This window comes from Phyllopteryx taeniolatus, chromosome 7, assembly GCF_024500385.1.
Source record: "Phyllopteryx taeniolatus isolate TA_2022b chromosome 7, UOR_Ptae_1.2, whole genome shotgun sequence".
Classification (NCBI taxonomy): Eukaryota; Metazoa; Chordata; class Actinopteri; order Syngnathiformes; family Syngnathidae; genus Phyllopteryx; species Phyllopteryx taeniolatus.
Window position 1 is genome coordinate 4,775,718 of NC_084508.1, and position 23,527 is coordinate 4,799,244.

A 23,527-nucleotide genomic window follows, 5' to 3' on the forward strand; every position below is an offset into this window, starting at 1 on the left:
ATTTAAAATCTGTCAATTTAGATGACTTTTATTTACGTTTTTCTTTGCGACACTCGTCAAAATCATTTTGTGTCGTTTAGAGGGAAGATGCATGCATTTTAGCGGCTCCATTCAAAATGGCGGCGTGCTTTATAGAGAGTTGCGGTCTAATCGAGTTCGGAGAGCGTCGCCAGCAGTTTGGACGTAGCTCGGACGGTAGAGCCCGCTCGCCTCCGCTCCCTCGCAAAGAGGAGAGGCCGCCGCGGGCCGCTCCGATGCGCTCCACGGCGCTCGCCCGAGCGCGAACCCCAAATATCATTGAGGCAAAAACGCCATTTGCCACCGTTTCTGACTTTATTCACGGGGAAAGTATGTATTGTGTTCACAGAAAGCAAGGTCAAACCAAATCTCACCTGACTGGGAGAGGAGAAACGACTGCGCCCCAATTTAAAAATCTTGCTCTTCAATCAATCAATCACTTCACGCTAAGCTCTTACGTCTAAACAAGCGCTTTCAAAATCCTCTGCCCTCTTCATTTCCCCAAAGTGACATTATACAAGCTGCCATACCCGTGATGAGGAACAGAATACGTTGAAAAAGAATCTATTTGGCACTTGCGGTGGGGAAATGGCACGAGGTCAAACCTTGTTTTGGAAGCCGCAAAAAATGCAAGGCCGCACATCGTGTATGTGCTAAAGATGCAGCCGCCTGTGATCGTGCACGTGGCCGCCGGGCGCTTTCGTGCGCGAGACATGAATCGTCACTCCGACCCATGGCTCGAGTGTCGCGATGCTTCATCAAGCTTCGTCTCGCCATCACTAGAAACCATCCAGAGCAGCTAACTCCCCCTGCTCCCCCACTTTTTTGTTTCCAGTTGAAGTGCGTGATTTACATTATTTAATTCTGCCCTCATCAAAATCGATTGAGGAATAAGCGAGTTCCGACTTGAATTGCAGTGTCCATGCATTGCCCTCTGTGGGAACATCGACCTTCCCAACATGGCCGCCATGTACTCACGTCAGTTCGCCAGACTGCTTCATTGCGCTGGCGGAGCTACGCTTTCATATCTATGGTTATTCCTGTCACTGACGTTCCTCAAAACGTAGAAGAAGAAGGAAAGACGACGAAGAAGAACGGGATTACGTCAGGATTGTGACCAATCAGGTCACGCTCTGCGTGACTCGTGGGCTGTCAGCCAATCACGACTTTGTTTTGTCTGCCCAATGAGGCTCGACGCTGTCTTGAAGTCGCTGCTTCGCTCGTGTCAAATCCGCTCAAGCTGAAACAATCGCACGTAAGTGGCCGTCGAACTCTTCTTCTAGTGACATTCGAGGTTTCTGCCTGTCTGCCGGGCTGCCTGGCTTCCGAACCCCCAAACCCCCAAACCCCCGAACCCGCACTGAGGTTCGGAGTGTGGAGGAGTTAAGCTAGCCGTGGCTGGTGAGTGTCTGGACGCTACGGCTCGCAGCCGGCTGGTCCTGCGGCACGTCTTAATTCATGTCTTGACCTCCTTTTGCTTCTCCTTCCATGTTGTCGCAGCACGCGGCAACCCTCGCAATTCCTTCAGCGGCTAATACTGTGTAATAAGTTGCAGCCAGTGGTGCACGAGCAGGGCCGGCAAGGCCCTCTGAAACGCGGACCTAAATTAACAGGACCAAATCTTTTGTCCATTAAATTGCACGACTTGTTTCCCAGCAGTCGACCTGTATTCCTTTCTCTTGGCTGCACCGCTGCCAGTACGTGTAATGTGGACGTTAGATATTTTCTCCCAATCAGATTTCAGCCTCTGTTTGTTGCCATGCAGACCTAATCTGCCCAGGGCCCGTCTATTTTAAGCTATACTTGCAAATGGACCGTTTCTTTAACCAGTCACATTTGGCGCTCGATGAGATAAGCATTTATTCATTCTCCCGTAAACCGACTTTTTCTAGTACTGTATTTGGGAGGTAATCTTGTCTCCGTGGTGCCTCGGTAACCACGAAATATGAATTCAAAGGGTCCATGCATTCCTGAGTTCCAGACGAGGCCTGACATCAACTCATTGGAATTTGTCCAGTTTATCTATGTCACTAGTGAAGATCTCCGTTCCCGAGCCAGCTCTGTCGATGTAACAAACGCAAGTGGCTCTTCGACACGGAGGCAACCAATCAGAGGAGAGGGGCCGGTCTTTGCCAAATATGGACAAAGCGGATACAAAAGTGGCTCAAACAGAAGTAGCCGTCAGAGGGGCCTTTTCTGGACACCCTGATGATCAAACCGAGGTGTTTTTGGAAATGAAATCGACACTTTTATACTAAGTCCACGTTCGAGAGTTCTAGCAAATCTAACATCCACGTACTAGAAGCAGTGCAACCGAGAGAAACCGATAGACTTTTGCGAGTAAATAAATGCAATTTCAAGTAACAAAATGAGAGTTTAGCTTGTAAATGTAGTTCAGGGCCCGTGCTCGTGTCGAGGCCAGCAGAGAGGGCCTTGCTGGCCTTGACCATCAACAGCGAAGACGATGTTGCGTCGCCGTGAACGCCGTCGACGTCAATGTTGCTAACGTTGCTTGTTGTCCCGCCGAGAAGTCGTCATGCCTCAGACCAACAAGTCCGTCGGCGCCGGCAACGCTTCGGGTCCGGCGTGCTCTCCGGACCAGGGCGAACCGCCGCCGCCCGCGCGGGACGTCGACACCCAGGGGGACGCCGTCGAGGAGCAGGGAGACCCGGAGATCGTCAAGTCGCCCAGTGACCCCAAGAAATACAGGTGGGAGCGGTGTACTTGCAGCCTCAAATTCAGTCTGTCGCCCCCTGCTGGCTCAAACCCGTTTTATGTGAAGTATTACAAGTGAACCGCCGCAATATCGCGCTTCGTCGGTTTTTGGGCTTTTCCAGGATGAACAGAACAGCCGACAGCCGCACAACAAAAGATTTTGCCCAAAATCGCATTATGTGCCAGCATTAAGCACAGTGGATTTGAATTATTATATAGTTTGGTGTTCAAGTATACAATGTTTAAGTCGGTTTTGTTTTCTGTGTCAGTTTTCCAGTCAACTTCAACTAGGAGTGACAAAAACATCTTGAAGCAAGCACGCTGTGCCTCTTATGGGCAAGCATGCAGTCTTCTTTTCATGACCTCAAAGTGATGTTATATAATAGTCTCCCATTTCTTGACAGCGAGGGAGTGAGAGCAGGCGCTAATGTGTAGTTGAATACATTTGTGTGTTTTAAAATAGTTAAATCTGTTTATAACGTGGGAGGGGTAAAACTAAATATAATTTTAAAAGCTTTTTATTCTGGTCTCTCTTTAGTGCAAAGTTGCACTTATTGCGGAGGGCTTGGAACATATGAATTGCCACCACTGCCAAGAAATGAGGCAGAGGTGGCAATTTTCCACGCAGGGGAACTTCAGAAGTCACCTTGACGTGGTTTCGTGACGATCCGTGCAGGTACATCCAGCTGAGCAACGGCCTCAGAGCGCTGCTCATCTCCGACTTGAGCGCCGCAGACGGGAAGACCGATGGAGGCGACGCCGGCCCGGAACGGGACCCGGACCGGGACGACGAGGACGACGACGACGACGAGGCGGATTCGGGCGAGGGGTCAGAGGAGGACGACGAGGACGATGAAGAGGAAGAGCAGGACAGCGACTTTGAAGATGAGGATGAGGACAGCGCGGGCAAGAAGAAGAAGAAGAGCGCTGAAAAGCAGGTGGGAGGACACTGACTGACATTTTCATTGGCCTGCAGCGAATCAAGAGATTCGTTTCTAAATCCAGTGGCACCTCGATAGAACGGACTAATAAGGGCGTTACAGCTGATTGACCGCTACATTGAAGCCCTTTTTTTTGGGGGGGGGGGGGGGGGCCATATGCACCCATATAATCGCACAGTACAAAAAGTCATATTTTGTACTTTGTGGCCTAAAACACCCAGTGCAGTGCAAAGTTATCGGAAATAAATATCAAAAAGCTTGCAAAGTTTCTAAATGTATCCAAAGTTACTGCCGGTGTGCGTTTGGTAGACACTGTCTACGTACTCGTCATAGGCGAGTCGCTTTCATGAGCCGCGAAGAATTTGTGTGCTTCCGAGTTGCATCTGTTGTTACTCGAGCAAAAAAATCGCACGTTCCAGACTCCAGAGACTTGTGTGTGTCGTATTCCTCTTAACGTTAACACGGCAGCCAGCCACGTGAGCTCTCTCGGTGGCGCGGAGTGCTATGCTAGCTATGCTACAATAATAGATGAAGCCACCTGGAAATGTTGCCACATTCAACATGGCCACCACGCAGGCACGTCTGTTAGTTGGATCTAGTCATAGGGGCTATCTATGATGCGGAAACACGTGTCTGCCAGTCTCGGCCTCATTGCGCCAGTAAACAACAGCGGCCAGTTGTGGAACTAACAGACTTTGTCAGCGGCAGTTGAAGTGACAAATGGAAGCTAATTTTGGACACGTTGTTCGGTCCCGACGGTCCGTTTTATCCGATAATCCATTTTATTGCGGTGCCGCTGTACATGAAGAGAAGATCCTTTTATGATTGAAAATCATTGCTGAAAAGACTGGCAACTATGTAGTAGTGAATTGTGGAGATGCACGCTTAGTTTTTCACCATTTGGGTTCTCCTGAATTTTTGAGTATGGCAAAAACGGGGCACAGTGATGCACTTCTGCATTGGGCATGAGTTCCCCCGACATGTTGTTAGCTAGCTAGCTAGCAATGCCTACTGCCCCAAAAATTTATTTGAAATTATTTTAAAAATAAAATCGTTCCATACAAATTTGTACTGGATTATTTTTTTTAAAATGAAATTTTAGGGGAAAAAAACCTGATGGTTACAATACATCGCACTACTTTTTATTTAACATTTCTTGCAGTTGGATGTGATAAGAAATTGAAATGAGAAAAGATAAATGAATGGTAAACACACACTTTTTTGACATTCAAATATGTAAATCCGTTTTGAGTACTTTTAAGTTTTTGTTCGTCACCAAGAACACAAAGCTCCGTGTTGACCTCCTCCAGCACTGTTGGATTAGTTTGAGCATTTTTCACAAAGACAAGGTGATGTGGCACTCCTCCTCCTCCTCCTCCTCCTCCTCCTGCCATTTTCCTTTCCTCAGTGCAACAAGTTTGCACATCTCCTCGTCAAAGTGTGCGCGTTTGTGTGTGCGTGTCCAGGCCGCAGCCGCCCTGTGCGTCGGCGTCGGCAGCTTCAGCGATCCCGACGAACTCCCGGGTCTCGCCCACTTCCTGGAGCACAGTAAGTCCCGATCGAGTCGACCGATCCGACCGAACGACGTCCTCCGCCGAGGCTCGAACGTTTCATCCGGCTTGAGAGATGAATGAAAAAAGTCCGCAGGTCCCAGTCAGCGCGACAACGCGGATCACATGACTCTCCAACGGCGACGTGCCTGATGTAGATCAGATCTGGATTCAAACCTCTGACTAGAGGTGCAACAATTAATGGATTGTGAAATTGATCGATTGATTTAACTATTTGGGTCACGGCGTAATCCTTTCGAGACCTTGTTTAACTCACAATTGTCCAAATCCTTAGATTTTTGCCTCTCAACAGTAAATGTCCTCTGATTTTTGTCGTCGTCAATGTAGGCAGACGGTTTGTGTTGAATTGAAATTGAAGACATTTGCAAACAGCCGCTTTTACTTTGGAAAACGATCAACATTTCGGCCGATTATTTGTAATTATTTATTTATTTTGTACATTTTCTTTTCTAAATCCTCATCAATTAACTGTCAGTTTGAAATAATGTCCTGATTTTGAGCAAAGGGGTGAAGAAAATCTATTTTTTTTAAATCAATTAATCGAAAAAAATTAGACAGACTTTTATCGATTTTTATCGAGTCATTCGAATGTATTGATCGGGATGATTGATTTATTTATTTCCGGGCGGCTATGGTTTTCTTGAATTTCTGACCACATGAGCGAAATCCTTTTCACATTTCATATTTTGTTCCGCATGACAAGAGAGGGAACCTGCGGAAGGCGCTCAAGGTCAACATGGCCAAGGCATGCTGCCCGTTTCGAAGTTCATCATCATAATAATAAGTTGATAACTCGTTTTGTGACGTTACTTTGTTGAACATTTAAAATGTTAATTTCTCAAGGATTGTGTTCACTTATCGGTTTTTGACAAAAGTGGCAAAAGGAAGCCCTTATTACCACATTATCTGTAAAGGGAAAATACTCATTTCAATTCATTCTGTGGAACTCGATGCATTTTTTTTTCTTTTTGCGCGGGGAAAAAAAATAGCCAGAAAAACGTATTTAGAATAATGTCATTTTCTTTTTCTGTAAGCGAAGGGGGGGGGCGGGGGGGGACAAACAATTAGAATGGTGATTTTGTTGAAAACGTTCTGCAATTTTATGTGAAGGCCATATCGCCCCACCCCGAGTGTAAAAGCTGTGGCTAGACGATGACACCCACACCAATGAACAAATGTGTCGTTGCCATGGGAACAACCGCGTGGCTCAGTGGTGTTCATGGGAAGCGAGAAGTACCCGGCGGAGAACGGCTTCGACGCCTTCCTCAAGAAGCACGGCGGCAGCGACAACGCCTCCACCGACTGCGAGAGGACCGTCTTCCAGTTCGACGTGCAGAAGAAACACTTCAGGGAGGCTCTGGACAGGTCACGCACGCACGCACGCACACACGCTTCCTTGGCCAATCAATGAGTTTGGTAGTTTGCCAGGTTTTTTAAAAAAAAAATTTATTTAATTTTTTTTTTTTTTTGCGAGAGTTGGTTTGCGAGTTAGTTCGTAAATTAATCATGAGTTTGAGTTTGTGCAGCTTGTTAGTGAGTTTGCAAATGTATTAGTTCACAAGTTAGTTTGTGAGTTAATTAAGATAGTTTGTGAGTTAGCAAACTAGTTCATGAGTAAGTTCAAGTTCGTCAGCTTGTTGGCGAGTTCACTAGTTTTGAGTGAGTTCGTAAATTAGTTCACAAGTTAGTCAGTTTGTTAGTGAATAAGGTTGTTTGCGAGTAAATGAATTAGTTCATGAGTTTGTGAGTTACATTGTTTTTGTTAACGACTTTGCAAGTTAGTTAGCAAATGAAGGAGTTGATGTGAGTTTGCGACCGGTCTGCGTGTCACAGGTGGGCGCAGTTCTTCATCTGTCCGCTGATGATCAAGGACGCGGTGGACCGAGAGGTGGAGGCGGTGGACAGCGGTAAGACGCCGCGCGCGCCCGGCACGTCGCTGCCGCCGGCCGGCCCTCGCCTTCCTCACGAGAGATTCTTTTTTTTTTTTCTCTGTTCGCCCCGTCAGAGTACCAGCTGGCGAGGCCTTCCGACTCGCATCGCAAGGAGATGCTGTTCGGCGGCCTGGCCGTGCCGGGACATCCCATGAGCAAGTTCTGCTGGGGTGGGCGACGAGCGCCGCCGTCTAGCTCGCTTTGCTAAGCTACATGTTTCCGAAATGAAGGCCTTGTTTTCTAAAATTGAGACACACTTGGCGAATGTGACTGAAAAGATTTTTCAAAAGTCATGCAGGACACCGCAAATGGGATTCCGCCGCACGCCAATACAAATGAAAAGAGTGTGCGACGAGCGGCCGTGCGGTCTTCACGTTTGTTTTTGTCTGCCGCCGTGACGCCAGGAAACGCTCAGACGTTAAAACACGAGCCCCGGGAGCGAGGGATCGACACGTACCGGCGGCTGCGACAATTCTGGAGGCGCTTTTACTCGGCTCACTACATGACGCTCGCCGTGCAGTCCAAAGGTTGGACACCGGCACAACACAAACGTCACTTCCTTCCTTCACTCTTCTTCTCCTCCTCATCCTGTCTTATCCTCCTTTTTTCCTCATCTTCTTTCCCCTCCTTTTCATCTTTTCTGGTCCTCTCCTACTTTTCCTCCTCCTACTTCCACTTCTTATCCTACTCATTTTCCTTCTTCCTCTTCTTGTCCTCATCGTCCTCCTCCTTCGTTTCCTCTATTTCTTTCTCCTCCTTTTTCTCCTTCTCCCTCCTCTTCTCGTTCTTCTTATCCTCATCCTCCTCCTCCTTCTCGTTCTTGTTCAGAGACTCTGGTCACTCTGGAGCAGTGGGTCCGAGAGATCTTCGTCCACATCCCCAATAAGTAAGACGGTCGCGCCGTCGTCGTCGTCGTCGTCACCCGAGGCAAGATTGCGTCTGCTAGTTGTCGTCGTTGCCGTTTCAGCGCGGAACCAGCGGTGGACTTTTCTCACCTGCCGAGGCCGTTCGACACGCCGGCCTTCAACAAACTCTACAGAGGTACGAAAAAGACTCGCTCGACTTTTTTCTCTCAAATATACAACTTTACAAAATAATAATAAATACAATTCCCTTTTTTCCAGAAGATAACATGGCTTTTTCGGAAATAGGACTTTTTATCTCGAAAATAGGCGGCATTTGAGGGAAATATGATATCTGGAAAAAGTTTTGTTTTCCTTTTAGAATTGTAGCCTTTCGTGGAAACATAAAACTAGAAAATGTACAACTTTTTTTTTTTTTTCAAATATGCACAGAAATATTACTTTTTACAGAAACGTACAACTTTCTCTAGGAAATATGACTCATGTAAATATATGGCTTTCTCTTGTAAATATACAACTTTAAAAATGAAGTTTTTAGAAAATGTACAACTTTTTTCCAGAAAATATACGACTTTGGGGAAATACACACATTTTCTAGATATTGGACTTTTTTTTTTTTTTTTTAAAAGAAAATATTGGACTTTTAAATATATATATATATATATATATATATATATATATATACACACACACACACACACACCTTTTTTTTAATCAGCAGCTTTTCTAGAAAACCTGGCTTTTTTGGGGGGAAATATACACCTTGTTTCTAAAAAGTAGGCGCCTTTTTTGAAAATAGATGACTTTTTCCCAAAAAGGAGATTAGAAAAGGTTCTCTCCAAAAGTTAGATTATTGTTTCTTGGAAACAAACTTTTTCCGTAAAATGTACACCTTTTTCAGAAATATTTTAATATATTAAATATGCAACATATACAGTTTGTGACTTTGTCTTGTGTATTTACAAGATAAAAAGTTGTATTTTTACAAGTTTCTCCTTGAAAATATCAGCGTTTCTTGAAAAATACTTTTCAAGAAAATATTGCTCTTTTGTTTCTGGAAATTACAAGACCGTAGAAAACACGCAACTCGTTCTGTAGAAAATTTGGGCAAATATGCAACTTCCCCTCGAAACATTGGATGTTTTCTGGAGTTGTTCCACAATTAAAAAATATGACTTTTGTGATAGCTAAATTTTTTTCGAAAAATGTTCAACTTGCTTCGAGAAAGTATCCAGCTTCTTAAAATAGAAACAAAACCTTTTTTTTTTTCCTCTGTGCGTGCGCGTTGCAGTGGTTCCTGTGCGGAAGGTGCACGCGCTGACCGTCAGCTGGGCCCTGCCCCCCCAGGGGAAGCACTACAGGTGACTTTGAGCGCACGCGCGAGGACAGAGATGCGCAGTTGTGTCGAGGTTGCGCTTATCACGTGTGGTGTGTTGTGGTGTGGCGTGGCGTCAGAGTGAAGCCTCTCCACTACATCTCCTGGCTGATCGGACACGAGGGCAGCGGCAGCATCCTGTCTCTGCTGCGGAGGAAGTGAGGCCGTCCGTCCGTCCGTCGTCGTCGTCGCGGTGACGCGTAAGGGCTGGCGTGACTCATGTACACGTCTCTCGCGCGTGTGTTCAGATGCTGGGCTCTGGCTCTGTTCGGGGGGAACAGCGAGACGGGCTTCGACCAGAACACCACCTACTCCGTCTTTTCCGTCTCCATCACCCTCACCGACGAGGGCTTCCGCAACTTCTACCAGGTCAACTTGCCGCCGCGCATCTAACCGAAAAGTGGGAACGTAGGAAATCCTTCCCAAAAATGCAAACTCCACACAGGCGGGGCCGGGATTTGAATTGTACGTTGAGGAACATTGTCCTAAAACTGTTGGACTATTTTCTCAGGCACTTGTTCACAAAGAGGTGAACCTCACCCCATCTTTGCTTGTGAATGACTGAGCAATTGAGGGAAGGGTATGGTGTTTTTAGGGTGATGGGCAGTGCCATTTCTTCTCCCAACGTGGTGTGCATTATGGCATCCAGTTGAGTACTTGCTAATTCCAGGTCTTTTTGAAGCTTTCCACAAGTGCTCCTTGGCTCTTGGTCAACTCCTCTGATGATTCTTTGCACGCCTCTGTCAGAAATCTTGCAAAGAGCACCCGATGGAGACAAATTTATGCTGGTACGATTGGCGTTCCACTTCCGTATTGTGGCCCCAACCGTGCACGCTGGAACATTCATTTAACCAATGCCATCGTTACGTTTTGCAACAATTTGTTTGCGATGGTCTTCAGACAGCTCTTTGCTCTTCCCCATCATGAGGTGTGTCTTGACTCACACCTTGGCAATGAGACCCTTTTGTAGGCCATCAATTAGGACTGAACTAGTTGATATTCATTTGCACTGACAAGGGGGTGGATTGCTGTTTGATTATTGATCGATTTTAGGTGTTGTCTTGGCTTTCCGTGCCTTTTTGCACCCCCCTTTCGTCATGCGTTCAATACTTTTTCCCTGTGCCATGTCACATTTTTACACCACTTAATTTCTGATCTTATTTGTTCTACTTTCTGTGTATGTATGGATTACTTGGGTTGTTCCCCAACAGCTGGTGAAAATTTCAGGTCAATAGCGCCTTTGGAAGTATATTTAGTGAGAAAATGGTCCCATCATAAATCATGTTTGAACTATCCTATGTCCTGTGAGCAGGTGGTCCACTTGGTGTTCCAGTACCTGAAGATGCTACAGACTCTCGGCCCTCAGCAGAGGTCAGGTTGAAAACATACACACACACACACACACACAGACACACGCGCACGGTGAAAACGCTGTGCTCTCCTCTTCAGGATCTACGAGGAAATCCAGAAGATAGAAGATAACGAGTTCCACTATCAGGAGCAGGTAGAGGGCCGCTAGCATGCTAACATGCAAGAACCTAGGCTGCGTCGGAAATCCTTTTTTCCTTCCCTCCTCACTAATCACCGCACGCGGGTGCCTTGACATACGAGTGACCTGACTTAAGTTCAGAGTTTTTCCAGCTATATGGTGGCAGTGAACGCAACTCAACTTTCATTTCGGCACATCGCAGTAATTACACTGTTGTTGTCTTGTCTACGTGATAACGGCAAAGACACGCAATAGTTGAGACACATTGACAAATTCATTTGCGTCTGAGAAATAGCAGCATTTTTTTTTTGCTGTCCGCAATTGTGTGAATGCAAAATGGCTTCCTCATCACAGATCCCTCTGGTGCATTGCAACATCGTGAGGCTCTCTCCAGTGGCGTTCACGCTAAAGACGCCTTGAGTGACATTGAGAAAAGATGCCAAAAAAGATACTAAGATGCAAATTAAGCAATAGGAGAAAAATCCGATGTCTTCAAAAATGTCATGAGCATCTCCGCAAAACAGTCAAAAAAGTCAAAAGTTCAAAAGTCTTTCCTGTTCTTGAGCAAAATGAGCCATAATGGGGATTTTTGCGCGACAAAACGGCCGATCGACTCTCCTGGCGGCAAACGCCGGCGCTGACCGCTTTGTCGTCTCCCCGCAGACGGACCCCATCGAGTTTGTGGAGAACATCTGCGAGAACATGCATCTCTTTCCCAAAGAGGACTTCCTGACCGGGGACCAGCTCATGTTTCACTTCGACCCCGAGGTCAAGCACCTCACTAACTCGCTCTTGGTTAACTTTTTTTTTTTTTTTTTTTGGTCCCCCTTTTGACAAGCCCTCATCTCTGATCGGCTGAATATGCTTGGGGGTGGAGCCTGAGCACCTTAAAACACACATTTGACATATTAAAATGATCGTATGTAGCTCGGTTGATTGATCTTACGTTTGTGAGCGCGTGTTCATGTGTGGCCGTGTGCCCCGTGTGTTTTGGTGTGCGTGTGGTGGCGCACGTGTGTTCGCCATCAGGTGATCGGTGGCGCTCTGTCCTCGCTGACTCCCGCCAGGGCCAACCTGCTGCTGCTCTCCCCAGAACACGAAGGCCACTGCCAGATCAGGGAGAAATGGTTTGGCACCTCTTACAGCGTGGAAGGTATGACGCGTGCGCACACACCAAACCACACGCACGCATAACACACAAACGCACACAATTGCGCATACACTCACTAACACAAAAACATGCGCCCATATGCACACAAACACGCTTGTGCACAAACACACAGACCCGTATGCGCGCACACACACACGTGAATAATGGAATGCAACCTCATCGCATACAGACACACATTTAAACATACACACGCAAACATGCACCAACACCCACAAACAAATGAGTATACACACACACACACACACACACACACAGTGTATGTGCATGTTTTACTGGAGCCTTTTGCAGGTTTGTGTCTTCATTGCGTTGAGAATTCACAGACGCGTTTGCTTTGCGTCACCAGACATCCCGGCCGAGTGGGCTCAACGCTGGGCGTCGGACTTGGAAGTCAACCCTGAACTCCACCTTCCTGCTGAGAACAAGTTCATCGGTCTGTCAGGGGAAAACAAAACAATGTTTACATTATCTGACGACAAATACACTGTTGTTGTTATTTGTCATGAAATATTGTTCATTTTTCCCTCCTTAGCGTCCGATTTCACGTTGAGGCCGTCCGACTGTCCCGACACGGAGTTTCCCGTCAAGATCTGGGACGACGAGCGAGGTTGTCTCTGGTACAAGAAGGACACCAAGTTCAAGATCCCCAAAGGTGAATGCAACAGCGCTACCTAGTGGACACACCCTGCCAGTCTCATGTTGATTTTTAAACATGTATTTATTTATTTTTATTTTTCTCCAGCGTATATTCGCTTCCACTTGATCTCTCCGATGATTCAGAAGAGTCCTGAGAAGTAAGAAAGAGCCGACGCATGTGTCAATGATGACGGTGCTGCCTTCATTGAGCAGTTTTTTTTTTTTTTTTTTTTTAATTGAACTTCGGATAAGCCGATGTTCGAGTGAAGTGGGGCAAAAAAAATGGAGCTATTAAAGTAGTGTGATGCCCTGCGATATAGGCAAGGAGAGCCACCGTCACCGTTATTAAACGGGACAGACAGTCGAACGCACACATCCAAAATGAGCTGCTGTAAGCCACAACTCGCGCTCACACGCTGCCACGCAAACCAACCCGATTGGGTGGAGCTCCTGATTTCAGTCACGAGGCCACGCCCCTTGAAGGCACACATCCAACACAAATAGGACAGTTTTCACAGTTTGAGACATTATGAAAACAGTTTAGAGGTGCAGCCATCGATTAATCGACAACTTATTGATCAAATAAATCGACAACTATTTTGATAATCGATGAATCGTTTAGCAACCTTGTTTAACTTAAAATTGTCCAAATATTTGGAAATTTCAGCCTGTCGTCCTCCATAAATGCAGACAATTATCTTTGTATTTTTTTAAAAATAAGAAATTAGCAAGAATCTGCTTTTACTTTGGAAAACAACGATCAACATTTTTGCAGATTTTCTGACAGATTTTCTGGACTAAAGCAGGAACTGAATTAGAATCAATTTATGTTTATACATTTTCTGCACTGGCAATTTGAAATAATTTTTAGTAAAGGGACAACATTTTTTGTTTTTTTTTTATCCGAATCATCGATTAATATAAAAACAAATAAAAAAAGACAGATTAATCGATGATTAAAGTAATCATCAGTTGCTGCCCTAAACCAGTTTATTACTTTAGATTCTCTTTAATCCTGTTTTAACTTTTTTATAGAATACAGTGCTATTTTCCATCATTAAACAGATGTACCAATTTAGTTTTTGGGGCCTGGAGCTGATTAATGGCATTTGGCTTCATGATCACCAACAATTCAAACTTGTCAGTTAAAGTGCGTTTAAAGTCAGCATTTTCTTCAGCATGGCCAAAAATAGCTGCGGTCAACCTCGCCGTCCATTTGCAATTCAGCCATCCATCCATCCATCCATTTTCTTTTGCCGCTTATCCTCACGCGGGTCGCGGGCGTGCTGGAGCCTATCCCAGCTATCCTCGGGCGGGAGGCGGGGTACACCCTGAACTGGTCGCCAGCCAATCGCAGGGCACATAGAAACAAACAACCGTTCGCCCTCACATTCACACCTACGGGCAATTTAGAGTCTTCAATGAATGCATGTTTTAGGGATGTGGGAGGAAAGCGGAGTGCCCGGAGAAAAGCCACGCAGGCACGGGGAGAAGATGCAAACGCCGCACAGGCGGGGCTGGGATTTGAACCCCGGTCCCTAGAACTGTGAGGCAGATGTGCTAACCAGTCGTACACCGTGCCGGCCATTTTCAATTCACCATTCACAAATTTCAGCTCAGCTAGTCACTTTCTAACCTTCTTTTCATGCCCATCTGTGCATTTGGTGTGATGCCACAAGATGGCGCCAAAGTGCTGGCTGTTTGGCGAATGGTATTTGTATGGGCTGCAAAGCACCTCAGGTGCGTTTTTTAAAAAATTAAATTGTCTGTAAGCCGCTTATTCTTAAGGGTAATATTAGTTTGGGAAATGGTATGAGGTGTTTTGGGAATGTAGCTTCGGGAATTTTGAACTCATTCACTGCCAGCCGTTTCCTGAGCAGGGAACCCCTCGACTGCCAGGCATTTTGAGCAATTTCACTCATTTTTCAAGGTGTCATGGAATATCTGTGCAGAGTTTGTATCCATAACTATTACTAAAAAATACATGTTGAAATTGCTGACGTGGAGGAAAAAAAAAAAAAGCTTTCAATTAACTTTTTTATCTGCACTGCGTACTGGAATGGGAGTCGAACGTCTGCTGGATGCATAACCTGTAAGTTTTAAAAAATACATTCCATTACTAGAGAATACGCTTTATTGATGACATGTTTTGCAAGAGTAAAAAAAAACAAAACATTACTTTTCTCTGTCGCAATCGTGAAGGACGTTCGATTCGCGGGTGTTGAATTCCTGCAAGATGGACGACATGGAAAATTCGAATCAGTACTGGTAACAGACGTTACATTGTAATGTGAACTAAATTATGTTTTTATGTAACAAGGATTGAAGGAGCGTGTTTGCTCGCTAAATGTAGCAAACGCGAGCTGCAAACGAGTTACCTCCGTCTCGATTATCATCCGGAGGAAGCTCCGAATGAAGCTCGGCTGCTTCCAGGGGATCCAGAGGCAGTTCACTCATCTGACGATTCCGGATCCCATTTACTCAAATCCTGGTCGGCAGACGATCAGCTGGCAAGCGGTCGAGGATGTCGCCATTTGGCCCGGCATTTTGCGCGATAGCTTTGCTACAAAGCGATCGCTCGGAGCGTCATTCTGGCTTGGCGCGCGTCATCCTTTATTCCCCCGCATGATATAAGGCTGTACCGAAAGCTTTTTAGTTCGGTTTATTTTCATTTAGTCTTTTCTGCCATTATGTTTGCCTTCTCTCATTGCCTCTTGGACCCTGCCGGCCCACCCCCTCCTTCTTCTTCCTCTGAAGGAGGGACGTTTACCTCAAGGCATTGTCGCCCTCTACAGGGTGCCAATCCTCATTGCAGTTAGCCAGAGGCTCGACGATCACACGTAAACTGCACAAGACCCTCACCCACCAATCCCCGTTAAAAAACGCCATTGACGTCTTTACACGGCATTGGCAGGGAATAGATGGATTCTGAATGACGTCTTTGGACGGCATTGGCAGGGAATGAGTTAATATTTCAATTATTAATTGAGGGAGTGGTAAACATTTTGAGGAGGGGGGCCTCACTTAGGCTATGTTCACACTGCAGGTCAATTCAGATTATTATTATTATTGTTATTTTTTTTGTCCAATGCGACGTGTCAGATTCTTGTCAGTGTGAATAGTACAAATCAGATTATTTTTTTCATATCCGATCAAGGCGTCTTTCATATATGGATATAAATCGGATAAGTTTCTGACATGAGTGCAGTGTGGACGCTCACGGGGCGCGGATCCTACTCATGTCATCAAAAGGCGACAAATGTCACAATTGTTTGACAAAACTGACAAGCCACAAAGCGGCAACGGTGGGCAAAGCAGCAGAAAAGAATCCGTGGCGAGAGGAAGATGCTTTAGAACTGAGAAATAGAAGGAAACGTTTGCTTCGGTTGCACAAAATCCTCGAAATCGCGTCATGAGGAGGCCTCTGCGAGGGGCCGGCTCGCAGTTGTGCGCATGCACAATGTGACGTCCGGATTTGTGCGCAGGCGTGTGGCGTCCACAATAGAAGCCGCATTTGTTTTTGTCATGTGAACAACTGCATAGGAAGATCAGATTGAACAAAACAATCCAGATCGGGCATCATTCATTCCCTGCAGTGTGAACGTGGCCTTATTTCGAGATTTTTTTCAATTTAGGGGTTTTGGTTGCTAAAACAAGTTCATTGCATAAGTTTATTATCACAAGCTAATGCTAGCAGCACTGTTAGCCCACGCTATATCACTGCAGCTTTGCTTACCTTTTGGCTTCTACATGTGCTTCGGAGTCAAAGTGATTTTTTTCAGTCTGGCCTTGGCGCAGTCTAGCTGTGAAGTCATTATGTTAATTAACCCCACTGTGACATCACGGTGGGGCAGAAGGGTTCGCCGACTGGCGCATTTTCAGAAACGGGCGGATTGCTGCAATTGTGGACACTCCAGACGTTGAAAAGTCCACTCCGCTGACACGTCCGCTTTGCGCCACTGGTGATGTGCCGACATTTTATGATGACTTTTTTTTTTTTTTCCTCGTTTCTTCTTGTGGAGTCTGGTGCTTTTCGACCTGTTCGTCAACATCCTGGCGCACAACCTGGCCGAGCCGGCGTACGAGGCCGACGTGGCGCAGCTCGAGTACAAACTGGTGGCCGGCGAGCACGGCCTGCTCGTCAGGCTCAGGGGCTTCAACCACAAGCTACCCGTGAGAGCATGCACACACACATGCACGCACGCACGCACCACAAGTCGCCTGTGAGCGTGCACACGCTGGTGCTCCGACTTGGCGTTAAAGTCGATCGTTTGTGTCGTGAGGAGTCCTTCCTCCCTTCTTCACTTTGTCCCTTTCTTTCCAATCTCTCTCCCTACCTCCGTCCTACTTTCTGTCGCTCACTCTCTCCACCCCCAACCGCCCACCTGCGTGCAGCTGCTGCTGAAGCTGGTGGTGGAGCACATCGCGGCCTTCAGCTCGGACGCGGGCGTGTTCGGCATGTTTTCGGAGCAGCTGAAGAAGGCCTACTTCAACATCCTCATCAAGCCGGACCGTCTGGGCAAGTACGTCTCGACTTTCTGCCGGTGTTGTAAAACTCTGCTGGAGGTGGGCGGCAATTGCTCGCCTTAACATTGAAAGTCTGGATGTTCTTCTTTTTTTTTTTTTTTTAGGTAATACGAGTGAAAATAATCAGCTTAGATATAGACTTGCAACAGCTTTTGAATTGACAACTAATCGATTTGCTATTTTGATCATTTATTAATTGTTTAGCGTAAAATTGTCCAACTCTACGGATTTCAGCCTCTCAACAGTAAATATTCTGTGATTTCTGTCGTGCTCCATGAAAGCAGACCAATTAGCTTTGTGTCTGAATCTGGTTTTACTTTTGAAAACAATCAACATTCTTGCCCATTTTCAGACAAAACCAGTAACTGAATTAAAATCTGTTTCTTTTTTTTCAATTGGAAATAATATTTTGACAAAAAATAACGTTTTTTTTTTTTTTAAAACCATTTTTTTTATCTGATCCGTCTATTAATTGAAAGCATAATCCACAGATCAATCCATTATTAAAATAATTGGTAGTTGCACTCCTGGTTTTATACTTTTGAGTTAGCCTGTAATTCTTCGGTACAGAAGGAAGTGGTCAGCCGCGAAGGTAAGTGCACTTGTTTACGTGAGCTTTGGGACTTGTTTCACGTGCCGTAAACGTAGAATTTGTGACACTGCGCACGGACGTACAATAGAGCTCAAAATGGGATTTGGCAATTGTCGTGCGCAGGGACGTGCGTCTGTTGATCCTGGAGCGCAGCCGCTGGTCGCTGATTCAGAAGTACCGGGCCGTGGTGGCGGGCTTGACCCTCGGGGACCTGTTGACGTTCGTCGGCGAGCTGAAGGCGGAGCTCTACGTGGAGGGGCTGGTGCAGGGCAACTTCACCGGCGCGGTCAGATGCTCTTTCCTCCACTTGACTACGCGCTAGCTTGTTGCTGTTGTGTTGCGATGTCTAACTGGACTCGTTTCCTGCAACAGGAGTCCAAGGTGTTCCTACACTACTTCACTGAGTGAGTCCATGCTTCTCTTTTGGTGTTTGTTTTTCCCCACAAGTGGGGGATACAGGCAACTCCCATTTATCGCAGGAGATTCCTTCCAGACCCAAAACCCACAATAGGAGAAAATCCACCCTATAGAGTGATCATATCAAACCGTTTTTAGTAGTTTTACCCTCCAACATGCCTGAAACGCATTTAAACTCGTTAAAACAGGCTTTTCAAATTACAGTCATTCCGCACTATATCACAGTTCACTTTTTGCGGGTTCGGTTTCTGCAGACTGACGTAGCATTAAGCGCGAGCCAGGAGGAAAGAATGCGTCGAAGAGAGAACCTCCAAAGATTGGGACCATTTCACACGTAATAACATAATATTAATGTGCTCATGTGCAAAGTACAACTGTATAAAATGACACAACTGTACCTGTATGGTGCGTTAAACATTGTTACAAATTTAGCATAGGCCTCCACCGCGGGTTAGAACCAATTTTCATCCATAACAGGTGGTTAGGATAGAGGGCAATGGAAACAGCTGCTGGTGCTCTTTCAATCGCTTTATTGAACAAAGGTAACAAAATACAGAAACCACAAGCACGTTGGTACACCGTCACTCTACGTACACGGTGGCTAACGCTAAAACCGCTTAGCAGCTGGTCATTCACTCACGTCCATGGCACTCAACAAGCCAGCTCTGCCTTCAAAGGCACACGCGCTTTCAGCGTCATACATGCTACTATTTACAGTGGATCATACCTGCACCTCACATGCACATATTTTTGGAATCCTGTGCATGCATGGAGTTGTAAAATATATAAAAATAATCAGATCAATATTTTGGTCTCTGCTATGCGGATTTTGTCACTTTTGAGGAAACGGAAAGAAGACCGTCCGGCTCGCGCGCTTCTTTCAATGGGACAAAGTGTGCTTGCTTCAAGCTCTTTATTGGTCACTCCCAGTTGAAGTTTATTATAAAACTGAGCCAGAAAACAAAAGACAATAAAACATTGTATATTTGCACTGCAAAACCATATCACGTTTGTTAGCTTAATGCTAAATTATAATAAGAGAGGGCGTAGATGTGCTAACGGGAATGAGCGTAGATGTTACAGTAATCCCACAGCTTCGCAAATCTGCTAGCAAACACGGAGCAGCAACACACACAAATGGAGATTACAACGTGACTCAGATATTCTCTCTGCTGTGTGCAGACAAACCATTCCTAGAGTTTAGTAGGGGACCTTCTCTGCCTCTTGGTGTTCATTATGCGGAATATCTTCCTGTAGGGCTCGGCGCTGCCTGGCATGTTGTGGCATAACGTGGTACTACACAGGAGGCGCACAACTCTTAACTAACTATTTTTCGTATATCGTATGTAAGGGGGCGCGAAGGACGAACCTCGACTTTATTTGTAAAGTATGTCGGCGTTTCTGCGGCTGCAGGAGGCTGCGCTTCCGGCCTCTGTCAGCAGAGGTCCCCGTGTCCTTCCGGGTGGTGGAGCTGCCCGCCGGGCATCACCTGTGCAAGGTCAAGTCCCTCAACAAGGGCGACGCCAACTCGGAGGTTACAGTCTACTACCAGGTCGCACGCAACTCTTTACCTTCAACATCAGTGCTGTCTCGTGTCATTGATTCATAAATAATAACCATCATAATTGCTCCACTTCCTTCCTTGCGTCTTCTAAATTGCCTTAAGTGGCCCACGTGCGCTGAACGCCTTCTCAAAGTATCGATGTGCTTTTGTTTGTGTGTACGTGTGTGTTTTTTGTGTGTGCGCTGGTTTTCCTTTGCGTGTGTGTGTGTTGCAGTCAGGGCTGAAGAATCTGCGTGAACACGCCCTGATGGAGCTGCTAGTGGTGAGTTATTTTATTTATTCTTATGATTAATATGATGGCCATCAAACGGTGTTCCGTTTTATTTCATCAGGGATTCAATGCTTGACGTGTTGAAAGATTGATCTGATTAAATCTGCGGGAGGTTATTTTATAAACATATTTAAAACATATTCGTGTTGGCCGAGTGTGTGCTGCAAGTAACCCAATTTATTAAAAAAAAAAAAAAAACCACGAACACACAGGGAGTTGAAAAATAACACAGACAACAAAAGGTGCAACTAAAAAATTATTATTATTATTGTAGAAAATAGCTGTGTGTGAGGCACCATTTTGTGTTGCTCGATAGGCGCTTGTTTTGTTGTTGTTGTAGTATATAAATACCTACTCCAAGAAAATAACAGATCATGGTGTGCGTGCGTGTGTCTCAGATGCACATGGAGGAGCCGTGCTTCGACTTCCTCCGGACTAAAGAGACGCTGGGGTGAGGCCGCTCGCGGATTGGCGCGCCCGGTGCCCGCCGGCGGAAGCTCCTTTCGAGTTGTCGGTTTGTCTTGCAGGTACCACGTGTACCCCACCTGCAGGAACACCTCGGGGGTCCTGGGCTTCTCCGTCACCGTGGAAACGCAGGCCAGCAAATTCAGGTGAACGCCGCCGACCCGCAGCGGTGGCGCCGGTGGGTTCAACTTCTTTCCAAATATACGGCTTTTTCTTTTTTCTCTCAAATACAGAGGTTTTTTTGAAAGAAATAACAAATATACTGCTTTTTTTTTTAAATGTGATTTATCTTGAAAATATATATAATATAATATATATGATGTTCTCAAAAATATTGCACTTTTTCCACACAAAAACAAAAAAACATTTGATTCAAACACTGTTGCTTTTTTTCTGGAACGTATACTATTTTTTTCTCCAAATATGTGTGACTTTCTGAAATATACATTTTTCTAGAAAATATATGATTTGGTTTCTCACATCTAGAATTCTTCCAGAAATATGCAGCATTTTTTTATAAGTATACGACTTTTTGGAGAAAATACATATGCAATACAAATTCAGAAACGGCTCACTTTCAAAGCTTTCCAACTTTTTCCCTGAAAAATATTTTTTTTCCTTAAATGTAATGACTTTTTTTTTTTTTTTCCTGAAAATATGAATTTGTCGATCTACTTTTTTCTTGGAATAGATCAAAATTTTTCCCAAAATGTACACTTCATGTAAATATCTGACTTCTTGAATATTCAAGTTTTTTTTTCAACAAAAATATAAATTTGGGGTGGGGAGTTTCCAACTTTTTCTGAAATGTATGACTTCCCAAAATATACATAGTTTTCTTTCAGAAAGATTTATGTTTGGAAATGTACAACTTTCTTTCCGAAGTATCTGACCTTTTTTCCGAAAGATGTATATTTTTTCAAAAATATATACATTTTGAGGAAGTGTTTGGCTTTTTCTCAGTATAATAGAACTTTCCATAATATACTTTTTTTCTGAAATATTCAACTTTTCCGGGGGTGGGAACTTCCTTTTTTTCTGGAAAGAGATGACATTTTTTCAATATACGTTTGTTGTTGTTTTATTTTATTGTATTTTTTTTCCTGAAATAAGACCTGTTGTAGAAGTATGGGGAATGTGGGACTTGAAGTGTTGTTTTCGTCTTCCCCGCTCGCGTGGGCGGCGTCAGCACGGAGTTGGTGGAGTCCAAGGTGGAGGAGTTCCTGCAGTCGTTCGGCGAGCGTCTGTCGGCGTTGAGCGACGAGGCGTTCGGGACGCAGGTGACGGCGCTCGTCAAGCTCAAAGAGTGCGAGGACGCTCACCTCGGCGAGGAAGTGGACCGAAACTGGTTCGAGGTGCTCACCAAACAATACCTCTTCCAGAGACTCAACATGGAGGTGAGCGACGCTCGGTATCCGTTTTACTGTCATCGCACGAATTCGCGTGCGCTTTCGCCCTCACACAACGTCCGTACTCGTACACAGCGAAGTGTATGTAAGACTCGACTTTGTAAAGGATCCGGTAAGAAGAGGGTTTGTGTTGTCGCAGATCTCGGCGCTGAAAGGGTTCACCCGCGAGGATCTGCTCTCCTGGTTCGTGGAGCATCGCCACGGTGGCAGGAAGCTGAGCGTGCACGTAAGACCGCACGCCTCCGTCTCCAACAGCAAGAAAACCAATCACTCAATCAATCGGGGGGGGGGGGGGGGCTGTCAGCAACAGAAGCTCCGGCTAGACGCCCCCCGGTGGGGAAACACTGCAGCATTAAAACAAATAAAAGAACAAACTACAAGATACTATACTTGTTGCCCCGGGGCCAAAACCATGAAGTGTTTTATAAATGAATAAAAGAACTTGAAAAGTCATAACCCATAAATGCCATTTGAACAATTTTGCCAATTGACCCTCTTTTGGCGTTTTGGTTTCCAGCGCAAGAAATTTCATTTGGGTGCATCAGTGCTCCAAATGTGTTGGCAGGCAGATTTTGCCCGGATTTGTGCGCTCCTATCTCGTCTTGGTTGCGTTTGAGTTTTTGCAGTGTGTTTGACATCGACACGTCTCGGTCAGGTGGTGGGCTTCGGCACGGAGGAAGGCGACCCGCCGGAACCCGACCGCGACCTGGCCTGCGCCTCGTCCTCCTACGGCGAAGTGAGCTCGCTGAGCCTCCTGGCCGTCTCCTCGCCCGCCCTGAGGGACGCCGCCACGGCCGTCGGCGACATCCGAGCCTTCGCCTCCGGCCTCCCCCTGCACCCCCACCACAAAATCCTCAGCTAGGCGGCGCTCTCGTCTTCGCCCTGTACCTCGTCGCTTTTATTCTTGTTGCTGACGTGTCACGCAGACCATTAAAGTCTTTTAACAGCGCAGCTCCGCGTTCTCCGCTCTTTTCTGTCACCCTTCATCGTCGTCGTCCTTTCTCCTCGTTCGACGCCCCCGCCGCCCGCCGATCCATCGCCGGGAGACCGCCAGGTGCCGCACGCTCGCTGCCGCGCACGGAAAAACATTTTTCCAAATGAGGCAACTTTTGGACAAATGTCACTTTTTCAAAAATATGCCACCTTTTTGAGGAGAGATGCTAGTTTTGGGGAAATGTATGACTTTTTAGGAACTATGACTCCTAGAAAATGTTTCTCCGCTATATACATACACGCACAACTTTTCTCAGGGGGGTTATGGAAAAAAACAAACTGTGTAACTTTTTGGGGGAAATAAGCAACTGAAATATAGAACCTTTTTCCCCCAGAAAATATACATTTTAGGAAATGGACTTTGGAAGTCTTTTTCTGGAAATATTCGACTTTATCAGAAATGTACAACTTCTCCAGAAAAATACAACCTACAACTTTGGGGGGAGGGGTGAATACAACTTAGATAGCAATATGGGCTTTTTTTCCTCACAAATTAACATTTTGGGAAACTTATAATATCCCAAAAATATTGGAGTTGTCAGTTTTTCTGGAATATAATTTCTATACAATACAACTTTTTTG

The 23,527-nt window shown here is 45.7% G+C and overlaps 1 protein-coding gene across 4 annotated transcripts; it reads left to right on the plus strand.

The window, feature by feature from the left end:
* The first annotated feature begins 1,115 nt into the window (after positions 1-1,115).
* LOC133481260 (nardilysin-like) lies at positions 1,116-22,903 on the plus strand. 4 transcript variants are annotated; one of them, XM_061780406.1, is made up of 31 exons: positions 1,116-1,273; positions 2,550-2,727; positions 3,410-3,671; positions 5,141-5,222; positions 6,457-6,610; positions 7,079-7,152; positions 7,251-7,346; positions 7,581-7,703; positions 8,005-8,062; positions 8,144-8,217; positions 9,331-9,400; positions 9,495-9,572; positions 9,663-9,783; positions 10,727-10,785; positions 10,864-10,918; positions 11,567-11,671; positions 11,933-12,056; positions 12,418-12,504; positions 12,604-12,723; positions 12,814-12,865; positions 16,730-16,880; positions 17,103-17,230; positions 17,950-18,112; positions 18,199-18,230; positions 19,657-19,795; positions 20,022-20,069; positions 20,477-20,529; positions 20,606-20,689; positions 21,733-21,940; positions 22,092-22,178; positions 22,608-22,903. In XM_061780406.1, exons 2-31 carry the CDS (start codon positions 2,555-2,557, stop codon positions 22,812-22,814), a joined length of 3,267 nt encoding a protein of 1,088 aa, XP_061636390.1. In that variant the 5' UTR covers positions 1,116-1,273; positions 2,550-2,554; the 3' UTR covers positions 22,815-22,903. The 4 variants fall into 4 exon arrangements, with proteins under 4 accessions (XP_061636390.1, XP_061636393.1, XP_061636391.1 ...); XM_061780407.1 differs by lacking the exon at positions 1,116-1,273 and adding an exon at positions 1,280-1,419; XM_061780409.1 differs by lacking the exons at positions 22,092-22,178; positions 22,608-22,903 and having other exon boundaries at positions 20,606-20,721; positions 21,733-21,871.
* The last annotated feature ends 624 nt before the right edge of the window (positions 22,904-23,527 follow it).